A 16,143-nucleotide genomic window follows, 5' to 3' on the forward strand; every position below is an offset into this window, starting at 1 on the left:
AATGTCTTCTTTGGAAGGCCCAATGCAAAAGAGCATACACTCTAAAGGGAAGGGAGTAATACACAAGGTGTGGGAGTGGGCAAGATTGAATTAGGTGGATGAGAAATGTGGTACTGTATGTGGTGTTGCGTTTGGTAGTTAAACAGAGTGAGGGTAGCCTTCTCGAAAGAAGTGCGTTTTAAGAGATTTCTTGAAAGCAGAAAGGTTCGGAGAAAGTTGGACAGACCGTGGGAGAGAGATCCAGAGGAGGGGTGCAGCCCTTGCAAAGTCTTGAATGCGAGCATGTGAGGAGGTAATGAGAGAAGAGTTGAGTAGCAGGTCAGTAGAGGAGCGTAGTAAGCAGTTGGGTGAGTATATAGAGATGAGTTCAGAGATGTCGGGTGGGGCAGAGTTATGAAGTGCTTTGAATGTCAGGGTCATTAGTTTGAATTTGATTCTGAAAGGTAGTGGAAGCCAGTGCAGGGATTGACAGAATGGCGTGGCAGAGGAGGAGCGGTTGCTGAGGTGTATGAGCCTCGCTGCAGTGTTCATTATGGACTGGAGAGGTGACAGTCTCTGGAGGGGAAGGCCAATTAAAAGAGAGTTACAGTAGTCTAGACGTGATATGATGAGAGAGTTAATAAGAATTTTGGCAGCATCTTGGGTCATAAATGATCATATTTTGGATATGTTCCTTAGGTGGAAGTGACATGATTTAATAAGTGACTGGAAATGAGGAGTGAAAGAGCTGTGCCATTTCATTCACATGCAAATGAAAGGGATATACTTTGTGTCCCACCTAAATTCACTAACCAGTTCTAACCTTCATGTGTCTTGTATTCAATTCTGGAATTTTGGGGCACAATTTTGCATTATTGGTTAAATTTAATGCAGCTTGTGCTTTTTGTCTGCCAACATGGAGTTTGAGGCACTATAACAGAGACACTGCTCTGAAAGTACCATCCAAAGCTGATAGATGCAAACAAAGATGCCCAAGCAAACAAAGATGGCAAAAGCACACAGCATTACTGTGGATGCTGCTAATAGCTCAGTGGCAATATTAAAACTGACATGTGCTAACATAGATGCCCAAGCAAGTCTTGCAGCAGAGAGCAGTGTAAAGTGTTACTATAGATGCTGCAATTAACTCAGTGCCCATAGTAAAGCCACAGTGCCTACTCAGTGGCTTCAGCTTTTCCCTTGATTTGCAAGTGTCAATTCTAATTACTGTGAGCAGAATCCCTGACAGTCACAGCCACATTGAGGCTGATTTTTTTTCTCTAAATCTCTTGTATTGGTCACAATCTTGATTTTGGCAAGAGTTATTCAATACACACAAAGGTTCCCATTTTTCTCATTCAGTACCCATTAGAGCACAACATGGGATGACTATAGATGATATAATATTATATAACCCCTACTAAAATGTAAAAGGTTGTTAGAAGTCACCTTGGAGTTCTGTGATCTTTTAAATGCATTATTTAGATGGTCACAGAACTCCTTGTTGACTTTCAATAGCTTTATATATTACAGGGGGGGGGGGGTAGGGGGTACATTAACATCTATATTATTACAATTCTAATATTTGTAATGCCTCTTTAACTAACTAAATCATGCAATAAAGAGTATAGTGGAAAATTACTCATAAGTATTTATGCATTAATATGGTAGACTTTCTCCTTGACCAAAATACTCCTTTATGTTGATCATGAAGCCTTAAATTCTGATTTTGTCTTACCATATATGTTCAGAAATAAATTGCTTGGTATTTATGAAATTAATGCTATTATAAACATGTTTTTTTAAATCGATTTTGGGCCATTTTTCATATGTGTGATTCTATCTCATCTTAACGAATGCAAGGGTACCGAAATGTTAAAGCTTTCAGTTTTCACAAGTGGCATGTACTACGAACACACACAGCAGAGTCATAAGCTGGTGGGTGGATTTAAGATGACTGGCACCAAAATGACATAATTTGCATCCCTATTAATACCCCAATCTGTATTAATGTATTAAATGTAGTATTTTATCTTCTGGAATGCTTGGAGCCATGATACTGGGTTTTTGGGATTTTAGCAATGCGATAAATGTTACATATTGAAATTCCTAATCTTTTCAAAAAGAGTAGTGATAACTACTGGGTTGTCATAGCAGACATCTGCACACCAGTTACTGGAGAGGTGCAGGAGGAATTTCTTTTCATTGTAATGCATATCTCCAGCAATCATTTTTTGTGATTAAACCGCAGGTCAAAAAGTGACTGTGAACATTATTAAACCTCCCTGAATTCATGCCAGATGTACAAAGGTTTTATTACCAACAGATGATTACACACATTTGTGAGAAATATATTTTTATAGGCAAGCATACTGTAATGCAGTATATCACAGCAGGCACACAATGAAATGGCTTAATACACGCCACATGGATCATCCCCAATATTGAGTACATGTGAAGCATTATATCCTTCCGACCTTCTAACTACATCATTCAGTGAAGATTTGTCAGCGGGAAGTACATCTCCGGAATAATGTCTTCGGCCATAAGTTTAGAATTGTACTTTATCCAATGAATCTCGGAACAAATAAGTAGAAATGTAAAAAAATTAAATCAAATAAACTTGTTTGGATGCTGAATATACCTGTGCCTCCTATAGCATCGACTACTGTGGTATTTCAACAAGTTTTAGGTGGCAAGATTTTTATTTTAAGATTTCCATCTATAAATATTTAAAGTTGCAGTGAAATAAACTTTTTTTTCACTGTAAAATTTTTTTCAACTTGGAATTTTAATAAACATGCCTCAAAGTGGTGATGGAGACACTCGAAGAAGCAAAGTGTTTTTGAACAGAGGTCTGCCTATTACCACTACATGTGCTTCAGTCAACGGATATTACTATGGAAGTGTATGACACATTGCGAGGTGATTCCACCATCATTGTTCTCTGGCTGATGGGAGTACCTTTAAAAATATCTGATATGATAGTAGCCTAATAAAGCAAGCAAAGGCTACTTCATATGAATTACTGGAGTGTGAACTCACAATTTAGCTATGACCCCTTGTGAGCTGTTATCATTAAGTCCCAGATTATCACTGTCCCACCATTTCAATCCCAGACAGCAGAATCCCAGACTTCATCACAGAGCAAATAGGGCATTTGCCCTAAGGTAAAATGTACACACAAATACAAACAACATATTGTTTAGTTATTATGCAGTAATTATATACATCAGAGATCTAAAACCTACCACCCTCTATCTGTTGATCTGGAATTCCCAACATCTAACTGAAGACAACTGCTGATACATTTAAATGCTTATTTGGAATAATTATTTTCGGGTTAGATCATAACATGTTTCTCACCCAAGATGGCGACACAGAATAGAATGGCTCAGTAGAAGAAAAATATCCATAAAAGTCAGTCCAGTTAGTGGACACGACATATAATAGACAATTAACATATTTTCATTTTACAAGACTTAGGTGCTTTAGTTAGCCATGACACAGATATAAATAGTTGATCCACCCCCTGGTATAGTGCTGCCAGAGTCAATTGTCCCACCTATAGCTGAAATGGCAGTGGGCCGAGGCAAGTGTACTGGTTTCTAGACCTTGCAATGTCCTTTTAAACCTCCTTCTATACCAAGTGGATCTCCCCCCCAAAAACATTTTTTTTTCATAATAATGATAGTAAACATAATTGCAACTGAAAGCAGCTTTCATCCCACAGCTTTAAATTCAGTGAACATTTTGAATGTTTTGTATATTCGAAAGTTGCTTAGAATATCATTGTCCTCTGCAAAGTCCCCTGCAAGGGGAATTAAGGCGGTGAAATGAAATGGGGTTATAGATTTTACTTTCAGTCTACTTGAAGGAAGGAGTTGGCATCCAAAAGCTGTTGTACATTTTGCATGTGTAACTATATAATTTTACTGCACACATTTATGAATTTAATTTTTGTAGTAAATTTAATTTAATCTGAATATACTGGATGTATTACTTTCTGAATAGATGATGTGGGTAAGCATAAAGACTGCTTAATGTGTGACTTAATTTGAGAATTGTATTTCTTGCAGGTATTGTAACAGTTGGGGAGGAAAAGAAGCTATGTTCACCATCTGACAACTTTCTAAGGATGTGTGAATCTACAGAAGTAAGTTAAAATGTTGTGGGGTGTGTATGTGTTTGTTAAAAGAAATCAATGCAGATGTGTGTGATTGTATGTGGAAGAATATACTTATATATATTATAAATTACTTCTTGTTTTCTTTACTGGCACAGAACAAATACATTGGGGCCATGAAATAAGGCACTTTATAATATTAAAAGACCTCCATGTTAATCCATATAATTTGTTTGCTAAAAGTGGCCTTCTGTGCCTTGGAGTTTTGGGACTGCAGTTTTTCTGTGACAGCAACTGAACACAGTAATATCACAAGATTTGCCCAAAGAAGAATAATTTTGAGAAAGACAATTCTCAGACTTTTCCCAGAAGATTTCCAGACTGGTCTCGATTAGTGATGGGCGAATCTGTGCAGTTTCGTTTCGCTGAAAAAATTAGCAAATTTACCAAAATATTCGTGAAACAGCAAAAAATTTGCAAAATGCATTGAAGTCAATGGGCGTCAAAATAATTTTGACATGCATCAATTTTGACACGAGTGACAATTTTTATATGCGCGGCTGTTTGGTCCATATGCATTAAAGTCAATGGGCATCCGAATAATTTTGATGTGCAACAATTTTTCACTGCATATTCTTGTCTGCCAAATTTATTCTTCAATACTAAAACAAAACACTTTTCGGTGCAACATTTTAATCTTCCCCGCATCTCTGGTTTCATATTTGCTTGGTTTCTTATTCCTGGATTTTTGTAAAACTGCAAATATATTGAAGTAAATTTATTATGTTGTGTGCATTTTTTTAAATTGCCATAAAATACTCCAGAAAAATATAGTAGAAAAGAGCACTTTAAAATTTTGTATTGACTGAAGATGTTAGAGTAGATGTTAAATTACAAAACATTACAAAGTTTTGACTATTAGGGGCACATTTACTTAGCTTGAGTGAAGGAATAGAATAAAAAAAACTTTGAATTTCGAATGATTTTTTTGGCTACTTCGACCATCGAATTGGCTACTTCGACCTTCGACTACGACTTCGATTTCGAATCGAACGATTCAAACTAAAAATTGTTTGACTATTCGACTATTCGATAGTCGAAGTACTGTCTCTTTAAAAAAAACTTTGACCCCCTACTTCACCACCTAAAATCTACCGAGGTGCAATGTTAGCCTATGGGGAAGGTCCCCATAGGCTTCCTAACAATTTTCGGATCAAAGGAAAATCGGTCGATCGCAGGAAATGCGGTAAATCCTTCGACTTCGATATTCGAAGTCGAAGGATTTTACTTTGACGGTCGAATATCGAGGGTTAAATAACCCTCGATATTCGACCCTAAGTAAATGTGCCCCTTAAAGTTATATTGTACAGCATTCCTTAGAAAAGCACATGCACTAATTAATACAGGTATGGGACCTGTTATGCAGAATTCTCATGACCTGTGGTTATCTGGATAAGGCATCTTTTTGTAATTTCTCCGATTTTTTTTCCTATAAAAAAATTTGCAACATTATAAAACTTGTCATTCTTCACTTTACAAGTGTTGCTGTAGGCATTTCAACATATGATGTTTATGAGGATTGTTTGCCCAAATTAATTATACAAATTACATTTCTATTTTATTTTAATTTTAAAATTCACTGTTATCTAGAGCAGATTAAGCAAATGTTTATGATTTAGGTATTATTAATAACAATTGTTGTTCTTTTTCAGCTGAACATGACATTCCACTTGTTTATCGTTGCACTTGCTGGTGCTGGAGCTGCTGTAATTGCCATGGTAAGGACTGTCGATAGCATAAGATCAAGAGCAAAATAACAATAAACAATGGCCAGTTCAAGAACTTCTTTTTAGATCCACCATTTTTGCAGGTTAACTTAGTGTCACCATTACACATACAGACTATTTACCATTACTAATCGTACTTAGTAATTTTATATGACTCCGTACAACAGAAAGAATTTTATGAAGAATTGAAAGTTACATAGTTACAAAGTCCATCAAGTTTAACCCCTCCAAATGAAATCCAGCATCCACACACACACACCCCTCCCTACTTTCACATATATTATATATACCCATATCTATACTAACTAAAGAATTTAGTATCACAATAGCCTTTGATATTATGTCTGCCCAAAAAATCATCTAAGCCATTCTTAAATGTAATAATGTAATATTACACATGCTTAGAATTATGCATGTATTTGTATGGTATATTTCTCTCTATTGGCTATTTGAAACTTAGGGTTATGTAACTGCATTTTTGCCTAGTGGATCTGTGTGATCTCAAAGTAGATAAGAAGAGTAGTGAAAATAACAACTCAGCTGAATTTTTAGCTGCAATATCATTTAGAGGACAACGCAGTGCTTTTTAAAAGTCTCAGTCCCTACTTCAACACTGCTTCAACAGATGCAAGAGTGCCTGATTTGGAACAGAAGGAGAAAGGATGGTTGGAGCAGAGTATAACTATATGGAAGTGTGAAGAGCACATTTGATACTAGCACCTCACTGCTTATAGTGTAAAAACAGCCCACTGGTTATATCAGGGGCACCTGGGATTCTCAAAACATGTAATCATAAATTAATAGTTATTACATGAAATTAAAAATCTTCAAGAACTGGAAGATTGCGTGCACATACACTTTAATACTTAAAGGCCCATTTATCAAAGGTCAAATTTCGAATTCATTTGAAATTTTTTAAATTTGAATATGCTCACAACTCGACTGGGAGGTTATTTAAGAAAAAATTTGAATGGCTAATATTCAATTGAATGGCTCCGACACGAAAATTAGAATCTTATTCAAATCATATGAATCAAATTTTTTCCCGAAAAAAAACCTCAATGTCAGGAAGGCTAGTAACATCTCCAAATGGCTCAACGGACCTCTGCCATTGACTTGTACATGGACTTGGCCGGTTTTAGGTGGTAAATATTCAAAATAGGACTGTTCCACGGTCAAGGGTGATAAAGCTCACATTCGAATTTACTTTAGAATAGGTGGATTAAAATTCGAATTTGAGAATTTTGAAATTTAAAAATACGAATTCTAACTTACTATTATCCCTTAATCATGGAGATGGCACACAGCAGATAATGATCCTGCCTTTCATACTTCACCATAAGTGCTAGTGATGTGCGGGTCAAGAAAATGTATGCTCCTATTTATATACCCACACCCACTTTGCAATTACATCACGGAAGGGGGCAGGGCACACTGGTGCGTGAGTATATATATATACTATATATAAGTTCAAACTTTGTGTGGAAGTCAACCGAACCTGCCCAACTCGGGCTTAGAGTCAGCCTGCATCACTAATATGTGCTGATTTTAGCCCTAATTAAGGATGGTATGTTGTCACAGCAACATGTGGTACTGGTGCTCAAAATTATAGATTCCAAGTTGGTAAGACATTTTCTGGCATCAGTTGGACAAATAGCTCTTTTATCAATATTCTGATTTTAGTGGATTTAGAGGTTTTAGATACCATAAAAAAATGAATTTTCTCCAAAACGACATATGCCAAGTAATTAATTAATACAGCCTAATATAAAACACAAGAATGAATAAAAATGTGGAACTAATTTGAATAATAATACAAAAACCTCGAAATCCTAGATTTTTTTGTGCAAATACAAATGAAAAAAAAGAACCAAACCTCTAAAACTTGATTGAATAATTAAATGATTTTACAATTGGAAAAGGTCAAATCCTATTGACCTCAACAGCTTTTAGATGGTGAAGTTTTGCATTGGTGTTTTTTGGGGATGGGTTTCAGATTTTTCGTGGTTCAGAGTACTTAGTATAATCCACTATTTTTAGAGCTAAAAAATATGATTCATGTGAACTGTACTTTGCACTTTGGCATAGAGAAGAGCATGTATAGAGGCAAGTACTTTTGTGAATAGAATTTTAATGCAGACAACTTTGCCCTTTGCACTTAGAGATTCATAAATAACACTGTTGGCCTTTAAAAGACATGGGAAGTCCTATTCATTTTAGGGTTCCTTAATGTTAGAGAGCAAGTTGTTCTCAAATATAATTATTCTGCTGTTTTCCAGAAGTTGATTCTGCTACTGAAAGCTCCATTAATCCTACAGCCATATAATGTACAATCTACAGTAAAGGCCATAGTGTCAGTGCCATCAATTCGCTTCTGCCACCAATTTTCTTTCAGGTCTTTGATCTATGCCATGCATTTGTTTTTTGTAATCACCAATAGAATATGCTAAAGCTTAGCTGCAAACATTCCACATCATGTTACTATAGCAATGTAGCTAGAGGACATATTTAATTGTATTAAATGTAGAATATAAATTTGAATCCACTTCGAGATTCTAAAATCTAAGGATATGAGTTGACTTTCAAGTTTACTGTTTCCTGGCAACTAAGAACACTGTTATGTAAAGCGATTTACACTTAACATTTGTACTAAAAACAAAATGAAAAAAAGTAAAAAATGTGAAGACAGATTAGTAGAGGCCTATTTATTAAAGGTCATATTTTAGTGGTTTTAGAGGTGTTTGATACCATGACTAAACTCAATTTGTCTAAAACTACGAATGTCATGACATTTATTAAAAGCTCCAACTAAAAAAAGTACGAACGGGAAATTTAGTATTAGTGGTTTTTACATAATAAAAAAATCTCGAATGTTTAGAGCTTTTTAATAAAAATAGAAAAACCAAAAATGTGATTGTTAGTAAATGGGCCGCTTAGGCTAACATATTTATTAGGCTCTGTACAAGTGGGCAAACAGCAGATATAAAATGCAGCGAAGGGACAATAATAAAGGGGGTGCAGATTGCAAAAGTAAGTAGACACTTGGGGGTATATTTATCAAAGAGTGACGTTAATAGTGAAGTTCCGCCACTTCCCATTCATTTCTATGTGGTTTTTAAAGGCGTATTTATTAAAGGGTGAAATTTCACTTTCACCCATTGATAAATACGCCTGCTGCGGAATTTCACTCTAGTTGTGGAACTTCCCTATTAACTTCACTCTTTGATAAATTTACCCCTTGGCACCAGCTTTTATACATATGTAGTGATGAGCAAAATTTTTCGCAGAGTTTCATCCATAGACTCCAATGGGTAAAAAAGAAAAATTGCCCATATACTTCAATACTTCTTGGCAAATTTTTGGCAAAGCAAAATGGGTCAGATTGGCCCATTTCTATACACATGTTCTAATAAAGTCTATCTGCAAATTTTTATTTTTTGTACTGTACATGTTCATGATGGAGTTTGGTTTATAAAAAAGTGGTAATTTTATTGGGTAATTTGAAGATGAGGCCCTCTTTCTGAACACACATTGTTGTACCTTGCCACTATCTGAGTGAACATTGCCATCAGCTTTTAGCAACTGTGTAGAAGAGTGTACTCCTTGACCATGATATCCTTCCATTACTTTTATATGAAGGCAAACAGTTGAACAGGTCTAAATCAGAATATCAATCCAGGTCTAGTTGGGTCATGGATATGTCATATCTGCATTAGTTAAACATTCGACACTGCTGTCCATACGTTTTAAAACAAAATAAGGATATAAGCATTCACTTCCAAATGCTATATAACAACACTTGGCCTGTGGCTTCATACCATTATGTGGTCATGGTCCTTGTTGTCTGATATCTGTTTATTTTCTGTGCGGTTCCTATGTCTGTTAGTAATAAACATAAATGCAGTGTAACTTGTAGTAAGTAAGACTTCTGTTGCTCCTTCAGGCCATTCTCTACCATTGAGTCTGCTTGAATGTTTTTACTTCAGTGGTTAACAAATTAAACGCACGATACAAGAAAAGAATGAAGAGGCCTTAATAACTTTTTCTGTTGTGTTTTTTTAAAGGTTCACTACTTGATGGTCTTGTCAGCAAACTGGGCTTATGTCAAAGATGCATGCAGAATGCAGAAGTATGAAGACATCAAATCTAAGGAAGAGCAGGAACTGCATGATATTCATTCCACTCGTTCTAAAGAGCGGCTCAATGCATATACATAAAATAATAATTCCGCTTATTTGTAACATTTCAATTCTTTGTTGTTTAACTAACAGCCTCCCTTCCATTGTATAATGAAAATGAAGTGCTTTTCCTAAAAGATAGGCACATCCCCTATCTTCATAACCTTGATAGACCAGCACTTGGCTTCTTCACAGTGGTCTGTGTGACATTATTATGTAATATGGAGCACCCCTTATAGTCCTTCCCAAATTGTCATAAAGTGACTGGTTTCATAGATAAAGAAAAAGTAATTGTGAAATAAAAATGTCCTTTTCCTTTTTTTAACCACTTTATATGTGTTTTACATTTACAAAAAAAAAACATTTTGCATTGTTTCCTACGTTTTTGAAAGAGAAAGCTTTTTATACTTTTTAGTTCTGAGTTTCAAAAAAAAAAAAACAACAAAATAATAATAATATAACTACAGGTAATCTACAAAGGGACAGTTGTACAGAAAGCATGTATGATAAATTGCTTATAGTTTGGAATCATGCATGGATAGTTCGGCCATCTATAATGCGTTTGGCCCTATGATAAGTCATAGGTGTGCTTTCTGTTTGGCAAGTTAAGAGGTGCTTCTTATGGGTGTTACTGTATTAGTATTAATGTACGCTAACAAAATTTCAGTTTCAAAATTCTGTCAACATCAATGACGGAGTCAACTGTTTCCGAGTGTGAGCATGCATACTGTAATGCTAGTGCATGGGCACTTTCCCATTTCAAATTTAAAAATGTTTCAATTAATCACATTATTCCTGAAAGCTTATATTGATGTTCTCCCAACAAAATGTGGCTCAAGTAAATATCTAGGTATTTTATTATGATTTGCTTTTAACATTTTAATCTGTATATATATTGTAAAAATATATGTCATGTTATTAAGAATCAAAGGACATTACATAAATATTCTAAAGTCTTTTAAAGGTTTCTTTCATTTGTCAGTGGACCCCAGTGCATAGAACATTCCATGACAGTGTTCTGTGTTTGCCATACATAGCGTTCCAATGATCACATGCCTTCTACCTAAAAAGCAGGCAGCACATATCTTTTAGACTTTCGAAACAACTGTGTTATTGGACCAAACTTAGTGTTTTCAGCTATTTTGCCTTTCTGAACCTCTATAGGAATGCTGTAAAGTGTATTTAATCTTAAAATTCCTGGCAAGACATTTTTGCCATGCTTAAACATTCTTGGTCATTTTGTGCACTTTATTAATCATCGTGATTTCTCTCAGTGTACCTTCATTGATAATTAAAAGAAAACTCTTGGGGTTAATTCATCAGCTTCTGATAATCGAAATAAGAATATTTTTACAAATTAAAAACTATGGGGGAGAATTATGAGAGATTAAACTGTAGAATCTAGAAGGATTTCCACCAGTTTGATTTTTTTATCCAAATTGTCCTGACAGTAAATAGTTTAATTAACTTTACATATTTATCAAAGCTGATAGATCTGGCAGTTCAGCCCAAAATAAAAGCATGCTTTTAGGTTTTTAGGATTTCATAAGTGACATTGGTTTGATAACTGAAAATGTGTTACAGCAGTCTACTTTTGGACTGAAAATCAAATAATTTAATCGTATTGATAGATATGTGACATCTCAGCGTTTCCATTTTTCAATTATATTTAACCAAGTACTTTTGTATTCTAAAATAAAAAGTATAAAGTATTTTTTCCCCTGTTAATCAGTAGCCCAATGACAAATTATTATCATGTCTTCTACAGGGACATGGTTATCTACTTTATAACTGGTAGTGCAGAGTTCTTAATTATAATGAAAAGGAAAATTGTTCTTGCAAATTTTGAAGTTTTATTTTTTCTCGTTAATTTATGCCAATAACGAAAGTATTGTTCCCTTCATTGTTAAAATCAATGTTTATTTTATATTCACAGTTTTAACTGTAAGTAACACAAGTATAGCTTCCCTTTGACTATGAAGTACAATTTCTGTAGTAGCATTTATAATATTTCCTTAAATAGCTCTAGCTGTAACTAAAATGGGTGGTAGGGAAATCAAAACCAAAAATGGTAGCAAGTTTGAGCTACAAGAGAGAGACAGAGGACAACTTAAATATTTGACATCCTATTTTTGAACAAATGGTAATTTCCTTAAGGTTTACAGTTGCTGTGTTAATTAACAAGAGTCCTCTTCTGGTTTAATATGATCGTTTTTCAAGTAGGGGCTTTTGGACATTTTTACATAGTGGAGCCCATGGTTCAGCTCCATAACAACTGTGTGTTGCACAAATTATATATGACAAGGCTTTAGTACATGTCTGAATTGGCTGCTTTGACTTTGGTTTAGACCAAAATTTAAACAATGAGTGGGGCAGTCATATAATGTAGGGATCATTATTAGTGAACGGCAGAGACGGGATACATCGTGCAGCCTTTAGAGAATCAAGATATTGTAATGTTCACAAATTAGGAGAAAACACACATGGGAATCAGTGCACTTCAAGCTCCAAACATACAAAGTCAAAAACACACATGGGAATTAGTGTATTATATGAATTTCCCCAAGAGAATATTTTTGTGATGTTACACACGCTTCATGGGAATTTTTTATGAAAATGAATCCTAGACTTCATGCATTATATTGCTATAGTTATTTGTTGCATGCTTAAACATTTAGTAGTGTTAGATTTTATTTTTCAATATCTGCCAACTACAATGTGCAGTATCAAATACTTTTCTTTTCTCAATTATTCTTCTAAACCTCTTTCAAATTTGATATGGTAGTGTTTCAGTTTTGTGTCTCAAACTATTTGTGATTTTTAAACAAATGTCCTATGGATCAGTGTAATGATGTTGACGCTTTTTTGGCTTCCTCTGGTATTATAGTTTGTATTTTCACAAAGAATGCTTTGTAGCAAGCGTTATAATTAATCTGTTTTGTACATAAATGTGCCAACAGCTTGATGGTGGCGTTTTTGAAATGTGGAAAACGTGCTTGCAAAATGTAATAAACACACTTGTGTACTTTGTGTAGCTATTTGTACTGAGTGGTTCTTTCACACCTGGTCCTCCTGTAAAAAAATGTTTTTAAATGAAATCTAATTTTGCAAAAAGCCATTAAAAAATAGAAAAATTAGAGGTTTCTTATGTAATTTATCATTGAAATGTGGTATTCATGTGTTCAGTAATTTCCTTAAAAAAAGTATACTGTACAGTCCTAAAGATGGAGCTGGTATAGTATCTGTAGCTAAAATATGCAAATTAGAGAAAAATAATATAATTAGAGGCTTCTTGTGTAGTTTATCATTGTTATTTATTTTCATATATTCATTGATTCAGTTCAACAGAAAGTGTTGAGTCCTGAAGATGGAGCTGATCTGAGAGTAAATCTTTCCACTGTTGATATTTAAGCTCTAAAGTTAAGATGTCCATACACAGGCTGATAAAAGTTACTGATTCAGTCTTTACATCCCAGAGGCCTGCCCTTAAATCAGCCAGATAATTTTTGAGCAGGTTTAAAATTCCCATTGGGGCAAGGACCGCATCAGCTCGTTGATTCTCAATTGTGATTTTTTTTTTTTGCTGCTCTTTTCCAAAAACTGCAACAAAATCACAATCTTAAAGGAGAAGTTAACCCTTGCTACTAAAATCCCCTATCCTACATATATCCCCCTCAGCCTAGGTGGTACCTTTGCAAAATGCCCCTAACTTACCCCTCAGTGCAGGTTCAGGGCATCGGAGTTCACAGCAGCCATCTTCTTCTCTTCACTAATCTTCGGGAAGTAAGTGCTGTATCAGTGCATGCGCCATTGGAGCAAGTTTCGTGAAAACGGCGCATGCGCCAAAAGTCACGGAAATTGCCGAAGTGCTGGAAGAAGACCCAGAAGATTACCGAAGTGGCTGAAGATGTCACCTTGAACTCCAATGCCCTGAATCTTAGGGCCAATGCATTGAAAGAAGAGATTAGGAATATATGGAGCAAACTATATTAAAGCACCTGGAAAACACAACATTGCTTTTTTTTATTGAAATATTTACTTCATCAGCTATGTGGTTTGATGAGTTAATGTTTCCCCTTTATCTGCATTTTACAAGATTTATTTAACAAATGATCCTTTCTTTTTGTTGATTAAAACATCATATCAATGCTTCCAAGTAATGTCACTGTGCAAGACTATTTCATTTCGTCACTTTATTCCCAAACCCTATTATTTTTTCATATACATTCTCAATGGGCTACGGTAGTGCGTCACTGATGTGTGCAGGCAATGCTTTTAAGCAAATGAGTTCCCTTGTCGCTGTTATAACTGATTTTTCCAGCATGTGCACAAGGAGTGGTCAAGTCTACAACTGCCTCAGTGATCAGTGTGACAGTGCTGTTGTGTCCATAAAATGTAGAAAAACACACACACAAGTAGCTGCAGGAGTAATTGCTATAATGCTCAACATGAAGGAAACTCCATAACACAGTAAAAAAAAAGTTGCAGAGAAAACAGATTCAAAATAAAGCCTTATAGAGCAGACTCTATGAACTAGAAGAGCATTAGAAGATTCAACGGGAAATGTGTGCACATTATCTCATATTTACCAGTTCCCTTACCCTTTAAAACTCATTGTGGTAATGCCTGTAAAATAAAATCACATTAGTGATTACCGTATATACTCTAGTATAAGCCGAGTTTTTCAGCGTCCAAAATATACTGAATAATTCTACCTTGGCTTATACTCGAGTCAGGGCCTTGCACAAAAATTATCCTTTGCTGATCAAAGCGGATATAGGGTACCTAGCGGTTGGAGCTGATGGCTGCGCTGACCTGTGCATCTTCTGTGAACTGCAGGGCCCTCGGCAGCTCGCGCACATCCTCTTTTCTGTGCGCCGCAGGGCCCCAGCAGCTTGCGCACATCGTCTCTTCTGCGCACCGCAGGGCCCCAGCAGCTCGGGCACATCCAATCTTCTGCACGCCGCAGGCTGTCAAATCAGATGCCTGAAGGGTGGAAGCTGAAGTTGGAAGCTGCGTGTGACTTCACGAGCGGCGCAATGTGATCGGCGACGCACACTTGTCTTCAACCACGGCAATTTGACAGGCCCAGGCCCTGAGGAGCAGGGAAAAAATACGGTACCTTACATATAAATGAATTATATAACAGCTTCCCTTTTCCAATTATGGCAGTATCTGCAGTGCTGATTTTGACATGAGGCAAGAAAAGCTCAGGCAGTACCTAAGAGATGTCAATACAAATGAATGTCAATACAAATAGATAATAAATAGATACCTGTTTTCTATTTGACTGGGCAATATGAAATAGACCACAGTTGTGGAGCCATGCATTGTGCCACATGCAGCAACTTAACTTCCACATTTTCAATCTTAAAATTGAAAGTTATGCTCTCTACATCAGCAAATCTAACCAAGGGATAATACCCTTTGGGAAGGTATGGTAAGTTGGTAACTATGGAATAGCAGGTATAGTAGGGAGAGATGGTGCCTATAGTAACAGTGGGATAACACCATAAATACCATATTCAAAAACATTTAAACCACTCATGTCTCAATTTTTGATTATTTAAACTTACCAGTAGCTGCTGCATTTCCCACCCTAGGTTTATACTCAAGTCATTAAGTTTTCCCAGTTTTTGTAGGTAAAATTAGGTACCTCGGCTTATACTCGGGTCGGCTTATACTCAAGTATATATGGTAGTTAGATTTATTTGGGGTTGGATGTGCGGATCATCTAGAAACGTTGTTCTCTTCTAGGAGAAGGAATTGGTGCTTGATGTCTGGTTTTGCTCAGCAATAACTGCAGTACTACATATTTAGTCAATATGACAATGCCAAAATAGATTATCAGGCCCTCAGTAGTTGCCATTTGTTTGCCGATTTATCAAAATCCGAGTTCATGAAAAAATGCGGACGAGGAAAAAAAAAAGCCAAGAAAACTCGTGGCTTTTTTTTTCGAATGCTAAGTTATTTGAGAAAAAACCACAACAAAATAGTCCCGCACATGTTTTTCACGGGAAAAAAGTTGCATGCCCGTGAGAGTCTCATTGTCCCATTCATTTTCAATGAGGCT

General features: G+C 35.7%; 1 protein-coding gene across 2 annotated transcripts in view; it reads left to right on the forward strand.

Annotated features, from left to right (window-relative positions):
• The window catches only part of gpm6a.L (glycoprotein M6A L homeolog), a 90,956-nt gene extending 77,852 nt beyond the window's left edge, over positions 1 to 13,104 (forward strand). For both annotated transcript variants that reach the window (NM_001087635.1, XM_041567106.1), the window contains exons 5-7: positions 4,059 to 4,135; positions 5,818 to 5,883; positions 9,957 to 13,104. In NM_001087635.1, the coding sequence (NP_001081104.1) occupies positions 4,059 to 4,135; positions 5,818 to 5,883; positions 9,957 to 10,109 (296 nt within the window). In that variant the 3' untranslated portion in view covers positions 10,110 to 13,104. The remainder of the gene's footprint in view (positions 1 to 4,058; positions 4,136 to 5,817; positions 5,884 to 9,956) is intronic.
• The last annotated feature ends 3,039 nt before the right edge of the window (positions 13,105 to 16,143 follow it).

Source organism: Xenopus laevis, chromosome 1L (genome assembly GCF_017654675.1).
Source record: "Xenopus laevis strain J_2021 chromosome 1L, Xenopus_laevis_v10.1, whole genome shotgun sequence".
In the NCBI taxonomy this organism is placed as follows: Eukaryota; Metazoa; Chordata; class Amphibia; order Anura; family Pipidae; genus Xenopus; species Xenopus laevis.